This window comes from Barbus barbus (genome assembly GCF_936440315.1).
Source record: "Barbus barbus genome assembly, chromosome: 30".
Classification (NCBI taxonomy): Eukaryota; Metazoa; Chordata; class Actinopteri; order Cypriniformes; family Cyprinidae; genus Barbus; species Barbus barbus.
Window position 1 is genome coordinate 22,022,876 of NC_136758.1, and position 25,534 is coordinate 22,048,409.

Below are 25,534 nucleotides of genomic sequence, written 5' to 3' on the forward strand. Positions count from 1 at the left end.
GTCTAATCAACAAAATCAAAATACAAGCTAATTTCAAAATGAGAACTTGCATTAAGTAACAAGATTTATTTTTTCCCCCAATCAAACATACTTTATTGTATGTATACCATCCAGCTGATAAATGATGACTGACAGATTGATGTTAGTGGAATTATAATTATGTGGAAGACAAAGATAACACATCTAACAGTATTAAATGAATATCATTAGACATTTCCAAACATGAACAGAAAATCCAAGAAACAACAAAATAATCAATCAATTCTGGAACACACAAAAGACACTTTAAGACATAAATGAAATTGAAGACACTATTGCAAAATATGTCTTTGCCCAAAGTGTCAGGATTAACAGAAGTATTCAAATATTGCATAACTGTATTTGTTTTAATGTCAATGTCCATCATCAGGCAATTTATAGTTCTATTAAATGGTTTCCTATGCATTACAGGACAAAACAGAGCAAACTTAAATCATAATCATTTTTAATTATGATTAAAAAATACATGGTCATTTTCAAATTCTTTCTTGATTAGTACTAGGTTTGTGCACTGAATAATCAAAGCAACTGTGACTCCCAAAAGCAAAACAACAAAACATTAAAAAAAATTGCAACAAAATAATGGACAAATATTATTTGGGAAATGTAATCTTAAATATTAATTTTTAAACACATTACTTATCAGTAAAAGTTCGACAACAATTAGTTAAATCAACAGAGCATAAACCTGAAAAGAAATGTGAAGAAACAATTACAGCAGTAGTTGCTAAATTAACAAAGTTTAAGCCCACTTTAGTAATTATGACACTACTTTTTGAACCTATACTTAATAGTTAAACACAGTTAAAAAGTCCCTCACTGCAGTACTATGCTTTAAGACTTAAACACATTTGCAGCCACTCAGATTTTATTGTGTGGCAAACAAAACCCAAAGAAAAAAAGCGAACAAATTAATTGAATCTGAAGGACATTTTCATTTGGATTTTTTGTTGCTCTAATAAATATTCATAAAAACTAATTAAAATGTTCTTATAAAAGACTCATGAACACAAATCTAAGGTAAAAAATTTGCATTACTGGTACCTTTTATTTTACTAGTATGTATTTTTAATTGGAATTTAGTGAGGTTTACTTGTTTGTCTTCTAATTAAAAAAAAGCTCTGAAATGTGTTAGTTAACGAGTCCCTCGTTATCCTCTGTACAAAGTTAAATAATCAAGACAATTTACTTTTAAACTACACAAATGACTCTTCATAGGCCAAAATATACAGAAAAATTTACGCAACATTTCTGTGATATCTGCAGCTAAGACAAAACACAACAGCTGCATCGTTTTAGGCAAATATGATTATTTTACGAGATGATTGTGAGTTAGTCGCCTAGTGGACAAGCCAGATTTTCATGTCCATAAAATACGATTAATAGCAATAGCAAATCATATTCTTGAAATATTTGGACATGCGATGCTTGCGGAGATCTGGAAATATACTGTAGTGTTGCAAGGGATCCCTTTTTGCATATCAATCTTACACGTAACATTTGCAAAAAGGGAAAAAAAAAGTCCAAATGAGCAAGAAATGTAAACGAAAACTACCCCCAGTTCTCTCGTTCCACAAGTGCAAGCTGTAAACCTCCCTCTCTTCCAGGTTCCTCACTGTTGAGTGCACTTGCCTGGTTGCTCTTTCTGAGGACTGTCCAATGTGCTCTCATTCTTCTGCTCCACTGCCACCTACAGGACAACAGAAGCAAGTGCAAGTGAGTAGTCAAGTAGTAGCGAACATTAGCCACAAGGAGGCAGTCACTCACAACGAACGGAAGTCAGGACTAATAACCTAGTGTAAACTGAACAACCTAATCACAAGCAACACCTGTTCTCACATGCTCATCCCAATTCAGTTTGCCCATGACTGACCTCACCGGGGTTCAGACACCTGCTGCCACTGTCCTGCCCCACAGCTATGCTGCATTTATCATATACAGCAAGATGCTTCATCAGCAGGTTTCTCTGTCATTCTTATACTGAGGTTACAGGCAGAGTTTTACATCTTGTTCCTGCCGTCCTGCTGTTTGTTGCGCACCTCTACTCAATGATGAATCACTCCCTGTGGCTGCTGAACAGTAATGGAAACAGATGTTTGTAGAAAACAGCTCCAGCCACCTTAATGACATGTTTGGAATGCAGTAGGGAAAACAAGCTCTGGCAGCTGACACAGCAGGTTGCTTGAGGGTGACAACTTGTCTTTCAGTGGCTTTGTCACAGGGTACATGACATTTAGCTCAGACCCGCCCCAAGGGCTTGAAAATTACCACTAAATAACCTAATTAAATTACTGGTTTTCTAAAGTGTTATACTTAGGGTGAGGACAGGTGTATAACAAATCATGTTATAAACAGCTTTAATATCTACACCAACACAGATTTAGAGGAGAGTGGGGTAAGGTGTGTCATGATGCATCAACACTTAATCTAGTAAAGTGTGCATAATTTTTGTCATTTGACCATATATAGCATTTAGTTGGCACCCATTATATATTGTTTCTTGCAAAATTAATATATTAAAGTGCCCCTATTATGGGTTATGAAAGGTTCATATTTTGCTTTTGGGAGACCCCAACAACAGGTTGACATGCATGCAAGGTCAAAAAACTCTTTCATTTTCATTTAATATGCATTTATTTTTCCCTTATTTGCTCAAGGACTCCCAAATGATTCGTTCAACGATTCATTTTTACAAACCCCTCCTTTGCGTGACACTAATCTGCGGTGATTGCTCGATTTCATTTAAAGCAGTGTTTGTGAGCTTTTAACACTCCAAAAGCGGCACTTATTCTAGGCAACGAATAAATTAGCATTTTCATTCAGACCAACACGAAAATCAAGTTTTCCCAGGTCTGCGCGCAACAAGTGGGCGGACAATATGCTAATGTTTCATGTTGAAGTCAACAACTCATTTCAATGATTCAGAGTAGACTCTTTCTTTTGAGAGACAATAACTTTATACATGGTGCACTTTCAGTTTTAAAACATTGCAGGATGTTTTCATTCACTTTAGTTTGAAAAGTTTTTAATTTTAGTTAATATTTTAGTAATTTTGTTGTTTTTGTCATTTTAGAAGTTTTTTAGATATATCTCTATACAGTTTTTTATAGTTATTGTAGTACATCAAGTCAAATTAATAATAAAATAAATGACAACTTTTTAATGGCACTTTCAGTTGATGGCAGATATCTGAAATATAGTTAAATGTGTTAGTTTTACTTGCCTTGAGGACAACTTAAGTAAAATGTGGCACAGCTACTTCACCCTCCCCTAACACACACACACACACACACACACACACACACAGATAGAGAGAGACAGAATACCTGATAGGAGAAATGTGATTTGTAGGTGATCCATTTCTTCAAGTCATTTCTGTCCCCTACTGACAGAGAGCGAACGGTGGCTTTGGACGCAGAAGCAGAGGGCATGTCAAACTCAACCTCCACCAGGCACTCAAACTTAGGAGGCACCTCCCAATCTGAGCCCAGCTCCAAATGACAGAAGAACGTATGAGGATGTCCCAGTGCTACAAAAAATACCATCCACAACCATATTAATGTAATGTATGCAATATTAATGCAAATAATTAATCCATGCAATTTACTAGAGGACCTTTTAGATGAAGTAAACCACTGGACCTGAGCAGCGTAGATGTATAATTTAACATTAGCATAAATGTATAATTTAACTATTAGCATAGAACTGGCCTTGATTCTGCTAAAATAAACTGAGAAAAGTGATGAACATGATGGCAAAACTTTGAATATGCAAAAAAAAAAAAAAAATGTAATTTTTAACTTGAACCTAAACATGATGTAAATATCTTGTAAAGTTGCAAAAAATACTTCTGATATATATAGTATCTATATATATATATATATATATATATATATAGGAAAATCTGAATTGCAAAGCTCAGGGATGTCAGACTGAGAGCCTGTGAATTAACAGATGATCACAGCATGAGCTTTGTCTAACCAATCAGACTCATGCAGGAGGAGGGGGTCCCTGCTGATATACTACTGAAAAGCAGAAAGCACCGGCCATTGACAGAAAAAAAATACCAGCACTGGCCACAATGCAAATGCTATGACAACAGAAAATCTACAAACAGGATAAAAGATTTCTACACCACTGCACTTGCATTGGGAGTCAATACTGCGTTAAGAGGCATGGCTTTTACCACAGCATTGTGATTTGAAAGTTGTGAGGATTTATTCAGCAGAACCAAAATATAAAAATCAGTGTGAGTTACAATTGTTGGTTAATTTACTGACTTGGTCGATATGACACACATGTGATGAAACAGCAAGATAAAATAAAGCAGCTCTTAAATAACTATTTGCTTATGCTATTGCATAAGAGTAACAGAGGAGAACAAGATCAGTTTGACCTGAATGTAGAGACCATAGCACAGCTTGATAATGTAATGCTATCTAAATATTTCAATTTGTAAGTCACTACATTGACAAAAACATTTAACATTAGGGTTGTGCACGTAAACTACTTTTCAATTTTAGAACAACACAGGACACCTTTTCAGTGTTCAAAAACTCTTAAAGGGATAGTTCATCCAAAAATGAAAATTCTGTCATTAATTACTCACCCTCATGTTGTTCCAAACCTGTAAAACTTTGTTCATCTTTGTAACATAAATAAGATATTTTTAATGAAATCCAATAACTTTCTGACCAGCATAGACAGCAATGGAACTACCACATTCAAGGCCCAGAAAGGAAGGACATCATTAAAATAGTCCATGTGACATCAATGGTTCAACTGTAATGTTATGAAGCTACTAGAATACTTTTTGTGAGCAAAGAAGAAAAAAAATCAACGTCTTTATTCAACGATTTCTTCTCTTTCGTGTCAGTCTTCGACACACATTCACGACAGTACCACGACGCATGCGTGTGTATTCCTCTGCTTGTAAACAAGGCGCAGCGCATCCGGGTTCTACTTCAGAACGCCGGCTCCTGTTTCAGCAGCACCACAGGCACACGTCATGATACTTTCATGAACAGGCGTTGAAGACTGACAGAAGAGGAGAAATTGTTAAATAAAGTTATTTTTGTTTTATTACAAAAAAAATTACAGATGATCCTCTGATGTCACATTGACTATTTTAACAATCTCCTTACTACCTTTCTGGGCCTTAATATGGTATATGGAATATGGTAGTTCCGTTGCTGTCTATGCAGGGTCAGAAAGCTCTCGGATTTCGTCAAAAATATCTTAATTTGTGTTCTGAAGATAAACGAAGGTCTTACGAGTTTGGAATGACATGAGGGTGAGTAATGTCAGAATTTTCCATTTTGAGTGAACTATTCCTTTAAGATAATTCTTGTTGTTACACAATTTGACTCAATAGCCACCTCAAAATCAAACCTAAGTTCCCACCTGAGTTCTTGTCTGGCAGGCGACTGATCCTCCACACCACAGACCTGAAGGCCTGTTCGTATTTCGCCGTGCCAAGCGTGACCCTCATGGCCGGTTCGGACCCTGACGTGCTGGTTGAACCAAAACTGGCTCCTTTATTGAAGCGTGCCTTCAGGGACTTCTCTCCTGTCACACTCTCCCGCTTAAAGTTCTTTGCCCAAATTTCCGGTATGGGGTAACGGATAGCAATATTCTCACATGGTATTAATGTTAAAGGATCCCGATTGGATGAAAACCCTGTTGACATCACCAGCCAGGACTGCACCTCCACTTCCGCACCCTTGACGCAAGCGACTGTTCTCAGAGTGAAGGGAAGGGTTTTTTCAGCAAATGCCGTTCGGAAGCGCAGCAGTTCAAAGCGACGACCAACCGGTGGACTAAACGTAATGGCTCGGGACTCTGCAAACTCTAAATGGTCCGCACACTCATGCAGTCGACAATCCCTCAGTTGAATCCAACGTGACGTTGTGTTGGGAATTATGTCATGCCGAGAAACCACCTCTTTACCTTTGATCTGGACATCATTGAGGCCGATACTGCAAGGTGGAGTTCCGTTCAAGAAGGCTAGCATGTTCACTCGGGTCAAAACTAGCTGCTCCAAGATACGGCTGTCCCCTTTGGAGACAATCCCATAGAAGTTATCCCTTACCTCCACGTGGATCTCCTCCTCAGTGTACGTTGTTGGCCAGTTAAGACCTTCTTGATCCACCGAGAGGCCCACAAGGCTCTCATGCAGAGCATGCTGAATGCTCAAGAAGTCTTCGTAGTTTGTTGTCCCAAGCTTCACTGCTTGCTCTCTCACAGGCATATGAACCACTGTGACCTTGGGCTGGATCTTCCTCTTCTCTTTGTAAACCACATGGTCTACACTGATGGTATGAACCCGGCCATTCTCATCGTAGTTCTGAAGCTTGGGTTCAGATATTTCATGCTGGGAGTTTAGCTGGAACTCTTTGAATGGCTTTTCCAGCCCTTTCTCATAGAAAAGTTGCAGCTGGCCACTGTTCGTCAACCTGACAAATATTGGTCCCCAGTGACGTGAGGACATGATGTTCTTCTTCTCAGGGATGCGCAGGAGCATGGGCCAGCCATCCTGAGGAGTCATATGGTCTGGTTCATAGGTGCAATCATCAGAGTCAACTTCCTCCACTGAACCATCTGGTAGAGTAGGACTACTGTCACGGTCAGGGTCAGAAAAGTGAATATTCCTGAGCTGATCCAGACCATCTATAGGAAAGCCTGATGGGGTACTATCTTTTCCAACTACAGAGTCTTTCTTAGATGAGAAAAGCATAATAGATTCCCTTTTGATATCAGCATCTTGATATTCAAAGAACGGTGAGCTGAAAGTGGACACATCTGGTACCTCCTGACACATGCCAATGCCTTGGGGCGTTTTCAGGTCTGTTTTGTCAAAATAGGCACTGAAAGGATTAATGGGAGAAGGTTGTAGGTTTGAGAGCTCATCATCCAGGAAAGGGTTCTTCTTGGTGTAAGGGACGCTGTTGTTCGACAGTGTGTTATTACAGTCAAAGATGGAATTGGTGCCATCAGGGGTCAAGTCCAGAATGTGTCTCTCTGTCATCTGGCCACAAAAGGAAGAGGAAATCAGGTTGCTGTTGGCATCCTGCAGAGGAGAACTGTTGAGGTTATCCAGTTTTATATTAGACTGTCTCCCTGGAGGTTGGAAAACTGAGTCCTCATCATCATCAAAGGTAACCCAGCTGGCAAAGCGGTTGGAGGTGACATAAGATTGGCCATTAGTGTGTTGGTTGTTTGCTGTCCAGTTGAATGAATCCATGTTCATTCCTTCATCCTCTTGGCACACAGAAGAATCTATAAATAAAAAAAAAGAATACAGAGCTGTTTCAACACTTTTAGATGAAATCTGAGCAGGAAAAAATGCACATGTCGTATATGAGAGGCAGACATAATCTTATAAACAAGAAAACAGATGACCTCCTTGGACTTTCCAGTGTCCTTTGTGACTCTCATTAGGTTTCAGAAATAGGCTCAATGGTTGGATTATTTTGGTCCAAATCAAGAAATGACTGAAGGACATTTTCACAAACAGGAAAGGGGCAGATTCCAATCAACCACAATTCATAAGCATGCATTCGCATACATTCACTCTCTTTCCACATGCTATGCATTAATTTCAATATAGATACAATACATTAATATTTTATAAGAAGAGGTGTGATTGACTACAGAATAATGAAGTTTTCTGTCTGAGTTTTTTTTTTTCACTAGGACAAAATGGATCTATTTTCAGGAACAATGGAATAGTTGAATAATCGATTTCTTTTTAGTCACACCAAGGTCACAGAAGACAGCTTGAAGACCATATCACAAGAGCTTAAATTTATTGGTGCAATACCCCTACTTTTTAACGGCTAATAATTTGACTATTTACCACATTCAGATTACAAACCTTGACTCGGTAAGTATGTTTACATGCACTTTAAAAAAAATAAAATCAATGTCCCACTAAAACAGTAAAACAGTTTTTAAAATGTCATGTAAACACTTTTCATTTGAAATTGGGACATTCAATGATTCTGAATGAACCTGCAAAAAAGCATAAGTAAGAGTGATAGCAGATAGTGATCTGCTCTCTTGAACCAAGCTCAAACTCTTGTCTGTTCTAGTTCTCCCATGCCAAATTAGAGAGACAGTCTTTACCTGTTGCTAGGCACCAGCATTCCCCACCTCAGACCTACTTTCTCTGCCAATGCAACAAAGCAATGAATGGTCTGTCTCTCATGCTGGAAACTGGCATGACTGCACTATGCAAAAAGAGCATACATATGCACACTCAGACTCTGACACGCTAACTCACAAACAACACTTTTTAGAAACTAAAATCCAACAAAACAACTAATAAAGCCATGGGCCTAATTTATACTAGAATTGTTCAGGACTGCCTCTTTCCAGTCTCTTAAACCACTGCCTATTAAATGTGAGAGTGTGTTGGCACTATGGCTTGTGGCTTTGTTAATCTTCTCATATTAGTTCAACAGGGTTCATAACACTACAAATCAACTGAAACCATTACAATAACAGAAAATAATAAAAGACTACAATACAAGACATGTGCATACACAGAAGCAGCCACAAACATAAAGAGACTCAGATGTCAAGGCTCATATCTTATCAGCCCTGGAGGGAGAAGGTAAAAAGATTATCCAAGCTCAGAAAAAAATGCAATGTCCCAAACAGGAATACTTATGAACAGCGTCTGCGCACCTCCAAATCAAGTTTGTTCATGTTCTTACAAGGGATACATCAAATCAGCCAGAGGGTTAGATGCACATTGCAACCATTAGAACAAATCTTCAAGGTTCAATTAAGTTCAAGTTAAATTCATAAATTAACATATCCATGTATTTTTTAAATCTCTATTTTTTTATTCTAACAAAGACAGTTTACTTGCGGAACACTAACATACACTGCAAACAGTTATTAATCAGTATTTAATTGTTTTTGAATAAAATAACTAAAGAATTAAAGCAAGAATGATTTATTTATACTGCATACATTGTTGAGAATATATTTTAAATTAAGTTTGTTTTTTTTACAAGCATAAATCAATAACAGTTTAGTGAGGTGTATGCTTGTAACAAAAACATTATATTACACAACTTTGTTCTGAAGTAAATATCTTATTTTAAGGATTTACTGGACAAAAAAAAACATTAAGAAATTTTTTTTGAAGTCTAGAGAGTGTTCTACTGAGTAACTCATGAAAGCAAAATCTTGCTAAGCATCAACTAACTGGTATTTCGTCAAACTTCCAACTCCAAGTAAAACTCAGCATGGATAGAGCGCTGATCCTGACGCTATCTAAGCAATGCCAAGTGAGACTCTCACCCCACTTCTTTTTAAAAACAGACTACCCAGTTTTAAAATACAGAATTGAAAAACAAATATATGCATAATCAGCATTAAAAGATCACGTTATATATTTCTGAAGAGGAAGGAGGAACGGCTAAATGAAAACTCTGTAACAACCACAAGCATTTATAAGTCAAACTCTGTGCAAAGTCTGTCACAAAGCAACAGCGCAAAGAAAAAGACTCACCAGTAGAGCAGATTCAAGAGTCCAGGTGCTAAAGAGAAGAAACAGATGGGACACCAATTGTGAGGCTTCACTACTGCACCATGCATTAAAAAGCAGGTCACATGACCTCCTCTGTCTGTGAAGTGCCCGCGCAGACATGTAGATGCCTGTTGGTCTGCCTGCCAGCCTGCCTCCTTCACAGGAGGAGGAGTCTAAACTTTTTGACAGGTAGCTGTCTTTACAGAAATCACACCACAACACTTGCACAGAAAGGCATTCTTTGAAATATGATTGATGGAAAACAAGGTCAGAGAGTCACCTGCACTCTGTGTGCTCTCTTATGTTTTGTTTTGTGGTTTGCACTGAAGGTTGTGTTTGCACTGAAGTCTTGATCTGCTTTGAGATCTCTCAATCCTTTCCTACAGCACTAAGCTACTCATCTTTATTTTGCTGGTTTCAGGTCAGTCCTTCTAAACCAGAGCATTAACTAGGGATAACTTCAGAGTTGGCCTTACTGTGCACCCATTCATTTTCATTAATGTTCTCATCAAATGGAGACTGGCACTATTACTGTACTGTGAAATAATCATATTTCACTATTACTCTAAACCTTAAAGTCCACCAAATGATGCAAATGAATCAGCTATGCTAAGATTTTTTTTATTCACAAAACTATGAATGTATCCTTAATTTATTTATTTATTTATTTATTTATTTAGTCATTTAGCAGACGCTTTTATCCAAAGCGACTTACAAATGAGGACATAAGAAGCAATCAAAACCAACAAAAGAGCAACAACGTGCAAGTGCTATTACAAGTCTTGGTTAGCCTAACGCAGTACAGATAATTATTATTATTATTGTTGTTATTTTTTAATAAAAAGACATAGATAAAATACAATTAGAATAGATAGTGCTAGAGTTAGAGGGTCAAGTAAAGATGGAACAGATGAGTTTTTAGCCGTTTCTTGAAGATGGGTAAGGATTCGGCTGCTCGGATCGAGTTGGGCAGGTCATTCCACCAGATGGGAACAGTTAATGAAAAAGTCCTTGAAAGTGTTTTTCTGTGTTTTTGGGATGGTACAATAATTCGTTGTTCACTTGAAGAACGCAAGCTTCTAGAGGGCACATAAGTCTGAAGTAAAGAATTTAGGTAAAGGGGTGCAGAGCCAGTGGTGGTTCTGTAGGCAAACATTAATGCCTTGAATTTAATGCGAGCAGCTATTGGTAGCCAGTGCAAATTGATGAACAGAGGCGTGACGTGCGTTCTTTTCGGCTCATTAAAGATTAATCTTGCAGCGGCATTTTGGATTAATTGTAGAGGTTTAATAGAATTGTCTGGAAGACCTGCCAAGAGAGCATTGCAATAGTCAAGTCTGGACAGAACAAGAGCCTGAACAAGGAGTTGTGTTGGATGTTCCGAGAGAAAGGGCCTGATCTTCTTAATATTATATAATGCAAATCTGCAGGACCGGGCAGTTTTAACAATGTGGTCTGAGAAATTCAGCTTATCATCAATCACAACTCCAAGGTTTCTGGCTGTTTTTGAAGGAGTTATGGTAGATGAGCCTAACTGGAAGCTGAGATTGTGATGAAGCGATGGGTTAGCTGAAATTACAAGCAGTTCTGTCTTAGCTAGGTTGAGTTGAAGGTGATGGTCCATCATCCAGCAAGAAATGTCTGATAGACACGCTGAGATGCGAGCAGCTATCGTCGGATCATCAGGATGGAATGAGAGGTAGAGTTGAGTGTCATCAGCATAGCAGTGATATGAAAAGCCATGTTTCTGAATGACAGAACCTAGTGATGCCATGTAGACAGAAAAGAGAAGTGGTCCAAGAACTGAGCCCTGAGGCACCCCAGTAGCTAGATGTTGCGACTTGGATACCTCACCTCTCCAAGATACTTTGAAGGACCTATCAGAGAGGTAAGACTCAAACCACTGGAGTGCGGTTCCTGAGAAGCCCTTTCTCAATAGGGTTGACAAGAGGATCTGATGGTTGACTTTGAATTTAGAATTTTTTTTGAAAAATGTTGCTTTCCGAACCATGTTGGTGAGAAGACACACAGTGTAAGTGTCATCTCTGACAGGCAGAGCTTTCCTATAATGCGAAGCGGAGTGATAGCTGCAGGTGTGAGTCACAGGAGGCGGGTGTTTTCACAAGGACATTTGCAGGGGTCAAAGGTCACAGACGATGAGGAAGCGTGCGAGATTCCCAGCAGGACGTGCTCTTAAACAAGCTGCTGTTCTACTCTATAACCTCTGCTGATCTGAGATTACAGTAACTTCTGCTGTCCTCTGTAGAGATTTGCTAACTGATGACAATGCCCTTCTGTGTGGGCGCCTTTGGATATGAAAAAAAAACACATTCACACACACTTTCCCTTCCTCTCCCAGCCGCACACAAACACACACACACACCCATTGCATCTCTATGGACAACAGCATTCTTATACATCACCGGAAATGGAATGAGAAGGAAGTGAAAATGTGAATTGCATATCAAATGCACTGCACGTCCTAATAAAGAACATCATTAGCCATCTGTGCCTGTAATTTAGCCTAACACAAAGCTTTCGTAAAGACCTGGCTTGTCCCATACAGCTGCATAAACACTCGTATTCACTCGTAACCAATAGTCTCGGCTTACAATGACACATTCATAACTATAATGTTTCATTCATGAACATAAGCTGTAAATTACATAAAAGACAAGATTTGACAAACAGTGCTTAAAGCGGACAAGTCAATGTGTGCAGTTACACACAAGCCATGTGCAATGTGTACAAACAGTTAATGCAACTCAAAAGAATAACAACAGAGAAGAACTATGTACACAAATAATCAGCAATTAGACACAAATTTACACTCAGTTCAGCTGTAAATAAACAGTCATGGAACAACACCCAAGGGTCACAAGCTGAAAGGAAAACAAACAAAACGGCACTCTGCTGCCAGCTTTTAGCAGCATACACTTCAGCACAGTGAGAGCAGGAGCAAAGGCCATTGGGTAGGGCAAAAGTGGGTAGGGTAAGCAGATTTTCAAACAATTTCACTTCTAATGGTACCTCGCACAGACAGGCCATAGGGAAACCCCCCCCCCCCCCCCCCCCCAAAAAAAAGAAAACAAATGCTTCTACAGAAACCTACTGGTAATGATTCCTATTGCTCATACATACTCCTCAATATTAAACACTCACATGTAACTACACCTTGTGTACTACAGGCATTAATGATATCTCAAATATTCAGGTTTGACAAGGACAAGGGCACTATTACTTTTCAAATATCATCTGGCTTTTTTTTTTCTTTTTTTTTCACCTAGAGGCCAGTACAATGGCCAAAAAGCCATAGCCACATCAAAAGAACAGAGACCTGAGAATAGTTCTCTTTTGAGTAAGTAACCACGCAACCACACAGCAATGACCAACTATAACACTCTAGCATCATAGTAAAAATGTAAAAATCTAGTTTTTCCCTTATGCTGCTATCCAACTGTGTGTTCACCAAGCCTGTACTGATTCGATCAAAAACACAGTAAAAAGTAGAAATATTGTAAAGTGTTATTACAATTTAAAATAATTACTCTCTATTATATTATATTTTAATAATTTAATTTTACTCCAGCCTTCGGTGTAAATCATTCTAATATGCTGATTTGCTGCTCTATAAACATTTTTATTATTATTATCAATGCTTAAAACAGTTGTGCTGTTTACTGTTTTTGCCGCTTTTATATTTTCTTTTCCTAATTTAAGAAAAAAAAGTTAAGAATATTGGTTGTATTCCTGAACATAAATGATTTTTAAAGAATGTTTTTATCTTTTTTTCTTACAGGCTCAAACACGACCAAACTCCAGCATAGCTTGGCATAATTACACACTTGACTATTTACTGTAACATTTGCTTTAACTAACACTCAATATGCACTTCTATTCACTCCTGCCTCAAGTGAAAATTCTGTTGCAGTGACTCCATCTTCCCACAGCCTGAGAAATGAAGCATGCTGCATTTTAATAAATAAAACCATCTTAAGCACCTCACCCTCTCCTGTCTCCATAGAAACCCTGGTCTGAGTGAGCTATTGCTGGAGGGCCAAGGCGAGAGGCCCGAGATGGATCGCGTAGGAGCGCTAACCGCTCCGCCACAAATTACCTGCGAGAGAGAGAGCGTCCTGCCTCAAATCAGCACAGCGTTCCTTCAGAGCCACCATCACTCACACGAGAGGAGCGTCTGAGGAGCAGCTGTCACAGACTGTGTGAATTTATTTGTCCCGATTCCTCCATCATTTACTCCTAAACCTGCCGTCTTTTCATTCTGCCTGCATTTCTGGATACGACCCCGGAGGCTGTGCTGGATTTATTGATGGATAATTCAGCATGTGAAGCATTTCCTGTGTGATTCTCACTTCCTTCTGTCTACTCACGCGGGGACAGACTTTAATTACTGTTTGAGGCACTGGGTGGATATAAAACTGCCACTTACAGATGTTCGACTGATGAGAGTTACCCGTTTATTAACTTAGTAGGTAGGACTCTGTGTGTGTGGTACTCACTAGGAGAGTGAGGACAGGAGGGTGTTTGACTGGGTGGCTCTTCAGTGTTAAGTGAGGGCAGGTCACAGGAAGACGCCCCCAAGCTCACAGAGCTCTGCTCCTCTGATTGGGTGGTCCAACTGCTCTCCGATGGGGGAACGGCACTCCAGAAACTGGCTGAAGAGCAAATGCTGTGCCTGGGACCTGCAATAAAACAAATGTCTTATATTAATCTTAGATATGAATTTAGGATATATATGCATAAAACAACTGCCATCTTCACAAATAGGTAAAAATTCTGGATTTAAAAAGGAAAAGTTCACCCAGAAATTTGTTAATGCACTTCCCTCATACAGGTCTATATACACATAATCCATATGTATACCATACATTTTATTTGTATAAAGATATTTACTTATATTAACTTTAAACAATTTGTGGTGGTTGTTTTTTTTTTCATATTTCTCACCAAGGCTGCATTTATTATAATGCTTTAAAATAACTGTTCTCTATTTTAAGAGTTTTTAAAAGGCTGAATTTTCAGCAGTCATTACTCCAGTCTTTAGTGTCACCTGATACTTCAAAAATCATTCTCATGTGCTGATTTGGTGCTCAAGAAACATTTCTTATTATTATCAATACTGAAAACAGTTGAGCTGCTTAACATTTTTGTGGAAACCATGACAAAGAACACCATTTATTTCGAAGTCTTTGTCACATTTGATCAATTTAATGCATCCTTGCTGAATAAATGAATTTGCTATTATATGCATTCATTTATATGTATTAATTTTTTTAAATAAAAATAATAAAATCTTACTGACCCCAAACTTTTGAATGGTAGTGTCGATAATTATTTCCATGAATTTATTTGCATTTCATTCCATTTTAACTTCCTGAAATTAAACGACTAAAATTTAAATTACAATTCTATCTCCTGTTTACTACTGTAATTCAGGAATTGAGTTGGAATCTAAAGGCATTGTCACTTTTGATTCTGACTGGCACACAACTCAGTTGTGTGTGTGTGAATACCATAAATATGTGTCGCTAATGAACAGGTGTTATCATTGAATTAGGAACGAGAGACTATTAAATATTCACAGTGGGGAAAAGTGCTTTAGTAAAAGGATTAAACATCAAGGGTGAGGAGAGATAACGCAGCATACTGATGTGTATCAGCCTCGTCAAACAATCGAAGCAATCTACTCAATGATTTTAATTAGCACTGCTGTAATTACTATCAGAGGACACATTACTTATGTTATGAAATACTGCGTAGAAGAATGCTTTGAAACAATAATAGAGAGAATACAGTAGTACTACACAGATGATGTTTTAGATTCAGGTTGGAGTAAATATGTAAAGTCAGATGACATATTTCCAGTTCTTTAAATACATGTAGGCACCGCTGATGCTTAATTAAACAAATGGGATTCAAAAACATCCCAAACACAGGATGTGTTCACTGCCTAGCAACAAATCCAGCCGCACGCTTTTTTTCTGGAGCTCAATTAAAAAGTTCACAAAAGCAGTTATTTAAAACTTTATGACCTACATAAAAAAGTACAACAAAGAATAACTTGAAAATGTTACAAGTAAAATATAAACATTTTGGGGTTACAGGTTGAAATGGATGCAGAAGTACATTAGATTAATTGTGTAAGTCATTACAACAGAGAAGTGGTTGGATGCAATGAATTTAGATCATCTGACTAAGTATCATAAAGAAAAAAATGATGATGATGATGATGTCTAAGCATAAGACTACTGCATCATCTGGTTGTAAAAATAAAAGTACAGTCAGTAAACTAAGAGCAATAATGCACACGCATCATTAAAAATTATCACTTGCCAAGTGATTAAAAGTCTTCCCTCAAACTAATAAACTGAATTTGAACCGATTCAAACTACTCAAATCTCTGTATTTTCATATACAGTGCCCTCCAAATGTATTGGAACAGTAAAGACAAAATTGCTCTGTTGGCTGTGGAGTCAAGACATTTGCAAATATGATTAAAAGATGAATATGAGACAAAACTACAGAATGTCACATTTTATTATTGGGTGATTCAACACGATGTTTTACCAACTAAGTTTCATCCCTCTATCTGATGTGAGCATAAGTATTGGAACAGTTGCCTCACAGGTCTTTCTAAGTGATCAGCTGTGTCCTGTTGTATTAATTCTTCAGATATTAAAAGCAGAGAATGTGTCGTATCAGTTATATCCATTACTTCTGCATTCTGAATCTTGCATTCGATGATGACACACACAAACCAGGATGAAGCTGAGAGAGCTGACTTTGAGAGAAAAGCAAGCAATTTGGATGCTAAAAGAAAAGAGGAAGTCAATTAGAGCTCTAGCAAAAACAAAGGGCATGGAGAAATCAAGAGATTGGAAACCACCAGCGACACCAGCAACCAACAACGACCTGATCGGCTGAGAAAACCACAGTAGTTGATGACAGACAAATCATAAAAGCTGTGAAAATGAACACTAAAAGACGTGTCTGTAAAATCACCAACAACTTCCAGAAAGCTGGGGTGATACTCTGACAATCTACTGTCCTCAGGAGACTTTGACACAGAATTACAGATGCTACACAGCAAGATGCAAATCTCTGACCAGCACCAAAAATAGAAAGGCAAAATTAGAGTTTGCAAAAAAGCACAAAGGTGAGCCAGAAGAGTTTTGGAACTGTGTTTATGGACCAATGAGACAAAGATGAATCTTTATCTAAGTAATGGGAAAGAAAAATGTGGAGAAAAAAAGGAAACTGCAAATGATCCCAAGCATACAGCCTCATCTGTAAAGCATGGTGGAGGTGGTGTCATGGCATGGGCATGCATGGCTGCCTCTGGAACAGGCCCTCTCAACTTTACTGATGACTTAATGTATGATGACAGTAGCAGAATGAATTTGGAAGGGTACTAAACCATCTTGCCTACCAATATTCAAGAAAATGCCAGCAGATTCATTGGGAAATGCTTCATATTGCATCAGGACAATGACCCAAAACACCCTGCCAGTTCAGTCAAGGAATTTATAAGGGCAAAGAAATGGAAAGTCTTAGATTGCCCAAGTCAATCTCCAGATTTAAATCCGATTGAACATGAATTTCACCAGCTGGAGAGGAGAGTAAAGGCAGAAACTCCCCAAAACAAGCAACAATTGGAATTGGCTGCATAAAGGCTGGGAAAAGTATTTCAAAGGATGAGACCAAGAGTCTGGTGATGTCTATGGGTCACAGACTCACTGCTGTGATTGTGCGCAAGGGATCTGCAACTAAATAATAGCTTTTAATCTTTTATATCTGCCTTATGTTCAACTGTCCCAATACTTATGCTCACATCAATGAGTGGGATGAACTCTAAAAGTGCTGTTCTTCTTATTTGGTAAAACATGTATGTGTTGAAACGGCTAATAATAAAATGCGACATTCTGTAGTTTTGTCTCATATTCATCTTTTAATCATATTTGCAAATGTCTTGACTCCACAGCCAACAGAGCAATTTTTTCTTTACTGTTCCAATACTTATGGAGGGGACTGTAGCTGTTCTTGAGAGTCTATGAGAAAAGAAAACAAGTGTGCATGTGGGATTACTCCACCTAACACTCCTTTTCCTGAGGGTTCCCAAACCTCTGATTTCACCACAAACAACTTCAGATGGATCCATATGTGCTCTGATGGGTTTTTTAGTCAACTGAAAAAATTAATCACATTATGTTCACAATATACGTACTTAATATAACAGTGTCAACATGAAGTTTCTGCTGCATTAGCATTAAAAAGCAGTGCTTTCACTACTAATCTTTGTTGTTTTATCTTCCTATTTAAAAACAAATTGTATTCAGTCGATCCAAAGTGATATGAATCAGAATGCCTCTGAATATAAATAATGTAAGACATTGTGGTTGGATAAACCCTACATCAGACATTGGCTTTCTGGCTGCTAAAGCTTCCTCTAGACCACACATGAAAATTAAGGCATCAAACCTGAAATCATCTGTTGGACAGCCCCTGTAATCGGACTAAATAAGTAGTACTTTAACAAACCCAGGCTTGATCTCTTAGTGATCATATTATAAAAGAATGATAGACCGGCTGCACCCTTGACTTCATCCTAAGGCAGATTTCATGCAAGAGCAACAACAGCTGAGATGAAAACTCTGCTTATGGCTTCAATTAGTGTTTGAAGGGTTTGGCCATTTGCGTTTTGTTGCACTCGGCCTCTCACAGGAGATTTCCTGGGAAAGAGTTGCTGGCAAAGCTGCTGGGTTCTGACAAGAGTGGGGGTGGGTGAGTCAATGTGTGCAAAAAAGAGACAGACAGAGATAAACGCAGAGACAGGCAAGACTAGACCAAGCATCAGGCCTAAAGGAAGTGATACAGTCCTTTTTTAGCCCAACCCAACTGAGTCAACTCATTGTAGAAATCAGTAAAATAATGTTTCTCTGGAAACATTGGGAAATTCTTGTTGAAATGGGTGTGGTGTAATGGTTAGAAACTCAAGGCTGGCACAGGAAGGTTGCCATAGTGCCCTCAAGCAAGGTATAATCCCAGGTTGTGCCAGGAGAATTGTCAATTTCATAAAGTAATGGGTGACAGATGCTTTCTCAACATGTGACTTGAGTTTATTTTGAGTATCATTATGAAACCATCAGAAAATGTGGACAAGCCAGAGGACTAGTGGAGAAATGTTTTGTGGACTGATGAGACCAAAATATAACTTTTTGGTTTAAATGAGAAGCATTATGTTTGGAGAAAAGTACACAATGCATTCCAGCATAAGAACCTTATCCCATCTGTGAAACATGGTGGTGGTTATTTAGCTCTGTTTTACTGCATCTGGGCCAGGACAGCTGAAGCTAGCAGTTCATAGGAGGAAGCCCACCATCATAGAGTAGAAGTGGTTCTGTACTGAGGAATGGGCTAAAATTCCTACAAGTCATTGTGCAGTTATTTATATAGCATAAGAGGGCCGCACCAGATACTGAAAGCAAAGATTCACATGCTTTTGCAACTCACAGATATGTAACACTGGATTATTTTTCTCAATAAATAAATGACAAAAAAATAAAAAGTGTCTCATTTGTTTGATTGGGTCCTCTTGTGTTTACTTTCAGGACATGTGTGTGAAAATCTGATAATGTTTTCTGGGTCATATTTACACAGAAATATAGAAAAAGGGTTCACACACTGTATATGTATGTGTATGTGTGTGTGTGTGTGTGTGTGTGTGTGTGTGTGTGTGTGTGTTTAAACTTGAGTACTTAACCTTAGAGTACTTAAACTGAGCTCTTTTCTCAGAAGATGTTGTTTGTTTCCTTATGATATGACCCCTTTTGAAACTGTGTACATTGCGTTTCTCTATATTCTTTTATTGTCAGTGGGTTTTTAAATGAACTGAGGGATGATGGATTGCATTGTACTGTGTTGAATCCTGAACATGCCTTTGGGAGCACAGTATGCAAATCTCATGGTTAGATTCCAACATCCATGCAATAAAAAAACATATTTAAGTAGTTCTCATACCTGTTACCTGTGATGGGGGAGGAGGAGAGGGTGACCATGGTTTGTCATCAAACTGAACCCAGGAATTCGGCTGCTCTGCTTTCTGACCAGACACAGAGGAGGAGTCCTGCACAGGCTGGTCTAAAGAGGGCTGGAGGTGGTCCTCATCTTTGGACCAGAAGAAGAAACACAGTTAGAGAAATACAGCCTCTTCTCAGTAAAAAGGTCACAGTTAAATGTTAAATCTAGCAGGGTGCAAGAACTGTGGACCATTCCCGCAGTAATCACTATGGAGCAATGACCTCAGGACACAGGAATCTCACAGAAAGGTCTGAACACAAACTCAGGCAGAGTAAAACAAACTGATATCCACTCAGCAAAAAAGTTACATGTCTTTATAATTCCTTACAAATGGTGCACATAAAGTCCCGTAACTATTTTTCAATTAGACAAGAACTTCTAGAGCTGTTTCTTTGCCATCTAAAGCATCATTAACAATCCAACATCGGACATGGCTTCACAACCGTCTAAAACTAACATTAGTTAGGGAAGTGCCATATTTAATTTTTGACAAGTATGAAAACAAGGCTATGAGGGATAGAAGTACAGAGTGTCTGGTGGATTTGTACTGTTGTTTAACATCATGTCATGATGCCAATAGTTCAGCTGACAAAACATCATTCCAAAGAAACTTTCTGTAGACAAAATATCCATAAAACTGTGTTGAAAGTTGTGAGTTTTCAAATCTTCAAACCTTTATAAAGTACATACTATAGTCTATCCTTCACAGCCTTCACTTGCAAAAAATTCAGTATGCTGTCTGCCCTGACAAATAGAAACCTCCATTTACATTTATTTGTTTTGCAGACATTCATCAGCAGAGGATTCAAGGTACACATTTCAATAGTTATGGTTGTTGCATTAGAATATGAACTCACAAAACATCTTGTAACTAAGTAAAGACTATATTTGCACTGACCTGCCTGTGACTCCTCATCTGAAAAGTCAACCCAGCCTGGTCTGGGTTCAGTTCTGCTACTGGCTGTAGCAGCCATGGAAGTTGTCCTGTCCTATGTCTTGTTCCTTGTTACATCGTCTCACTCCCCCAAATCTTGGACTCCATGCCCACCTAAGAAGGCTTAAGAGGAGAGAAGCAGTTAATTAGGATTTGATATATTTCAATGAAGGTAATTGCCCAAAAAAAAAAATAATAATTTAAAAGGGACACTAAGGAACCATTGACCAAACAGTTAGTGTTACCAAAAATATTCAAAATGTTTAAAAGAAGTCAAACTAAAAGAGTAAATGTTTTTGAAATATCATAAATTTATCATAAACCTGTAATATTTTGAAATATTAGTACTTTTTTCTATAAATTCAGTTTCAGGAATCAGTAGTTTCAAGCGTAACCAAACAGTTGACATAACAAACAGTAGAACATAACTCATCCCGTAAAGCCAGAGGAGAACTGACTCAACTGTTCTCCTCTGGCGTTACAGGATGAGTTATGTTCTACTTGTGCTTGTTGAGAATACAAAAAGACTGCAAATTTGAGGCTGTGATACCACAAATGAACAACCATTGCTACAGGAATAAAATAATAGACAGAGAATGGGGACGACTCGGGGACGACATGCATTGTCTAAGCAAAATAATTTCTCCACAGCAAGTAGTGACAGCAGTAAACACAGAAGGCTTGTGTAAGTGTTTTTGACTGCCAAACAGAAAACAACATGCCTCGACAGGGCCCTTTAAAACAGGATGGAGGCAGTGCGAAGCCACAGGAAGGACTACTGATAAATGTCTGACAACTGAAAACCATTTATAACACAAATAGCTACAACAGCCCCTACTCCGATCAAACATCGTACAAAGAGGAGACATAAAAGTAGTGTGTTCACGAGGAACCGGATGACGAATGCACCACCGAAAAGTCACAAATGCCCTTCAAAGGTCACAAAAGAGGAAAAGCACAGTGACAAAACCTATGAGGCCATTGTGATCAGGATTTTTCCAAATCACAAAGGGTCTATTTTCTCTCCTAAATCGAGACCCTGCAGGAAGCACACTTTCATAGAGGAAACACACTTGAATGTGCTAAACAATCTGGTCAATTGGGGCCAATTCCGTAACATATTTTTGTTCTGGTAAATCTTTCCTTCGCATTCACAATTCGGCTGCATGCTACCCTTCCTCAGCCCCCTATTTCACTCCAAACAAAGCAAGCACCTCCCTCCAACTAGAGGATTCGTTCAACATCGCACAACACCCACTGTTTACTGAAAAACTCAGTGGTTTGGATGCTATCAGCACTATATCTTCAGCCATTTCTTGGCCAGTCATGTGACTATTTAAAAGTGATATCTTTGAATATTTTTGAGAATTTATATTGTTACCAAAAAAATATTTTGAGTTACCACCATTTGTAAAATGGCCCAAAAACTAACATTAAAAACAAAAAAACTCTAATTATAAAATAATTATTATTATTTTTACTCTATGCTGTAACTTTTTCCCAATTTTTTTAAAATACCATTTTTTACAAACCTATAACTTTGAATTTTTAACTAAACAACCAGTCAGTAATTGTAAACATTACAGTAATTGTTAATATGAAGTCAGATATGAACAGAAAAAAAGTTTTAAAAAGACAGTCTCCTACTCAGCAGTTAATGAGTCAAACTGATGAGTTTGGGTCTGTGAGATTTATGAACCTGTTTGACTGATTCAAATCTTACGAACACTCATGTGCAAATAAAGTTGCCCCATCTGACTACATTTAAATTTTTCATTCTGGCCATTTTAGTTGCACTCTTTCTGGAGCCTTTAGAGGGTGTAGCCAGAATTTCAAAGCAACACTGATGTTTGCAGCTGCAAAATCTAACAAAACTCCCATCCACTTCTTAGACTCCAACAGGCTTGGGCTCTGGCGGTCTGTCAGTTATGTCAGTGGTGCATGCAGGCGTCCACAAGATATGTGCACAATATTGGGACGTTTGGCAGAACTGGTCTGCAGAACTCTCTTACTGTGTCAAATCTTTCTCTCGCACAGCCATCCGAGAGCTCATGATCATGCATGGCATCATCATTCAGACTGTGCTTTCAGACACTGCATAATTTCCTGCTGTCAGCGCTCACAGTAAGTTTGCCTCACACAGTCCAAGTTTTAACACTTTACCAAAACAAAACAAAAGTAGCTAGGAGTAAAAACCAACTAATCAAACAGGAAAAACAGTGTACATAGTGTCCAGAAATGCAGGAACAAACCGTTATTATCTGTGTGGTAGTTCTGCTATGTCAAGTCATATCTAGACCTCAAAACTACATGGTGGTCACGGTCTACAAGAAGCATCAGGTTCAGCCTCCTATTGGGCCAGGATAGCAATGATCCAAAGTCTGTTGTTGTTATTGTTAACTAACACTAAAATTACAATTATTTTAAAACTTTTTTTTATTGAAATAGATTAAATACAAACTTACATTTAACTAAAATTACTGAGACTAGAACATAATATAAATTGATATATAACATGAAATATAAATTAAAGTTAAACAGAATTGTTTTTTTTTTAATTATAATAATAAAAATTACAAAAGCACATAACAAAATGACTAAAACTTAAAGATAAAAAAAATTCAAAAACAATTCAAAAATTCAAATTCATAATATTTATTAAAAAAAAACAAAAGTATACCAATAAAACTAAAATAACACTGGGTTTATGATGTTGGAATGAAAATATATGATAAATAAAATTCATAGCAACCAATCAGACCTACAGCATAATATTTCTCAATAATAACAGGCTTAAAAACTCTGGGGAAAATAAAGTGGCTGGAGTAGTTTTACAGCATGACAAAAACAGGTGTTTGCTTCCAGACAGCTTGATTATAATTGAAGTGATCAAGATTTGTGTGTTAGTTTTGTTTTGCATCTGTCTAGCCGATTATGTCGTTGTTGTTTTGAAATGTATATGGTGAGGGCAATTTCCTGCATCACCAACCATGGCATTAATGATTCCTGGTTCAAGACCAACAAGTTTAAGGGGCCAGTGAGGAGCCAAATCATCCACCACAACAGTAAAGGAGTTCCTTAACTCTTGCAATGTCCTCTACTGAGCCAAGCAGAAGAGACCCCGTCATTCCCTAAAGCCTCATCTCATGGGCTTGCTGAGATGTCTGACTCAGCCCTGCACCAAAAGACAACAAATAGTAGTTTGATTTTAATAAAAAAGCGCCTACACTCCCCTGCTTCACAAAAGTTCTCAGCTTCATGCCAAGTTCACAGAAAAACGGTTTACAGAGCAGCAAAGCTCACATGAATAACACCATAATCTCCAGACGCTCTACCACAAAATCCTGCTGCGCTCAGTCTTCAAAGACACAGCCATCAGTTCCAAAACAAGTAGAACGAGTAAAAACAAATATCAGTAACTAAATCCGTGAATAGGTAAAGAGGTCAATCCACCACCTGGGACAGATGAATGCAGCTAATGAAGGACATTTCCCCTCACATAACCACACCATGTGCCCTGCGGTAACACTGCCCGTGTATGAAGATGAATGCTGACAACTACAAACTTTCTTTTCACACATAGTGAGACTATAATTGAGCTAATGTAGGCAAGTAAAATGCACATATAGCTTTGCCATAAGCAAACATTTACTATGAGTCAGTGAATAAGACTATGATGTAGGTGGAATTATAGGCAGGTTTTGCAATGAAGGACAAAGGATAATATTACATTATGTCTTGATTCATTTCTGAAAAACTGAAGCATTTCAAATGGTGCATCTCCTTTTAAATTAAGTTGATAGCAAGTGTTTGATTTGACACAAATCTATAAAGTGCAGCATAAGCCATCAACATTAAGCTCCATTTTCCCACTAAAACTGAACTGAAGATTGCTTGAAAACTAACATTAAAAATGTCAAAACTCTGATTCTAATTTCATAGTTTAGGAGGAAAAAAATAATGGTGAAAAGATGCTAAAACCATTTCATATTATTTCAAGAAAGTCCCATATTGAGCAACTTCTGTATTGTTTGTTGAAAACTGGTTACTGTGTTAAAATAAGTAACTGCAGATTCTTTAAAATCACTGGTGAGCCCTTCAGAAATTCAGAATATGCAGAAGTGGGTGTATATCCATCTAAAATGATACAACAATAGATAACCATGCATTATGAAAATGTAGCAGATTGCAAAGAGTGGAACAACAAAAAAAGCACAGACAGTTATTTTATAGGCCTAATTAAAATGATTTTCACCAGCACTAAGCATTTAAGAATATTAAAGGTTTTATTCATTATCAACTCAATCTATGCTAATAACACAACAATAATCTGCTGTGATGTTATCAAATGAGTAAAACAGGCTTCAACACTTAACAATGGCACAAAGACAACTAGAAATCTCTCCTTATCACATCAACTTCACATAAAAACTACTTCGATTTGTGTATTCTGACATTTGATAACTTTTTGCCAAGTGTTACATATATCCTGCTAACGTTACCTATGTAAACAAAGCACACGCGCTTACAACAACCTGTTTCACGGTAACTAATGGAATTTAACCCTGAATCTATATCTGTGAAAGTATTAAAAGGTTATTAGGGGAAATCAAGTCGACAGTAATATGTTTAACCCAGCGACGAGCCCAAAAAACAAGTGCACGGGAATATTTACATACCGATATCGTGTTGTTGAGTCTAAGCAGAGTGTAGCTCTCACTCGCTCCCGGTGAATCTGGTCTAATGCCCCACCTTACTCGCAGCTGATTGGACGGTGAAAGCAGCGCTGTTCGATGCCACGCCTTCTTGTCATATGATTGGACAGTTAAAGCAGCGCTGCTTCAAATGTCCAATCAGGTGCAAACCAGGTGGAGCACTAAAGAAAGTTGCCCCAAAACGCATCACACCAAATAAAAAGTGTG

At 37.9% G+C, this 25,534-nt stretch overlaps 1 protein-coding gene across 3 annotated transcripts; it reads right to left on the reverse strand.

Annotated features, from left to right (window-relative positions):
- Positions 1 to 29: 29 nt before the first annotated feature.
- On the reverse strand, positions 30 to 25,362 carry LOC306850410 (stonin-2-like). 3 transcript variants are annotated; one of them, XM_079386038.1, is made up of 7 exons: positions 25,292 to 25,362; positions 20,577 to 20,735; positions 19,619 to 19,765; positions 14,101 to 14,283; positions 5,443 to 7,317; positions 3,366 to 3,568; positions 30 to 1,729 (listed from the first exon to the last, which is right to left on the reverse strand). In XM_079386038.1, exons 2-7 carry the CDS (start codon positions 20,650 to 20,652, stop codon positions 1,652 to 1,654), a joined length of 2,562 nt encoding a protein of 853 aa, XP_079242164.1. In that variant the 5' UTR covers positions 20,653 to 20,735; positions 25,292 to 25,362; the 3' UTR covers positions 30 to 1,651. The 3 variants fall into 3 exon arrangements, with proteins under 3 accessions (XP_079242164.1, XP_079242165.1, XP_079242166.1); XM_079386039.1 differs by having other exon boundaries at positions 19,626 to 19,765; positions 25,292 to 25,354; XM_079386040.1 differs by lacking the exons at positions 14,101 to 14,283; positions 19,619 to 19,765; positions 20,577 to 20,735; positions 25,292 to 25,362 and adding an exon at positions 9,566 to 9,706.
- Positions 25,363 to 25,534: the final 172 nt, after the last annotated feature.

What these genes read in the sequence shown, in the direction of transcription:
- LOC306850410 (XM_079386038.1), bottom strand. Translation starts at nt 20,652, where the DNA reads ATGGCTGCTACAGCCAGTAGCAGAACTGAACCCAGACCAGGCTGGGTT. An exon ending in TCCCCCATCACAGGTAACAG is followed by an intron (nt 14,284 to 19,618) that starts GTATGAGAACTA and finishes GTTTTATTGCAG; the next exon opens with GTCCCAGGCACAGCATTTGC. An exon ending in AATCACATTTCTCCTATCAG is followed by an intron (nt 1,730 to 3,365) that starts GTATTCTGTCTC and finishes GTTGTCCTGTAG; the next exon opens with GTGGCAGTGGAGCAGAAGAA.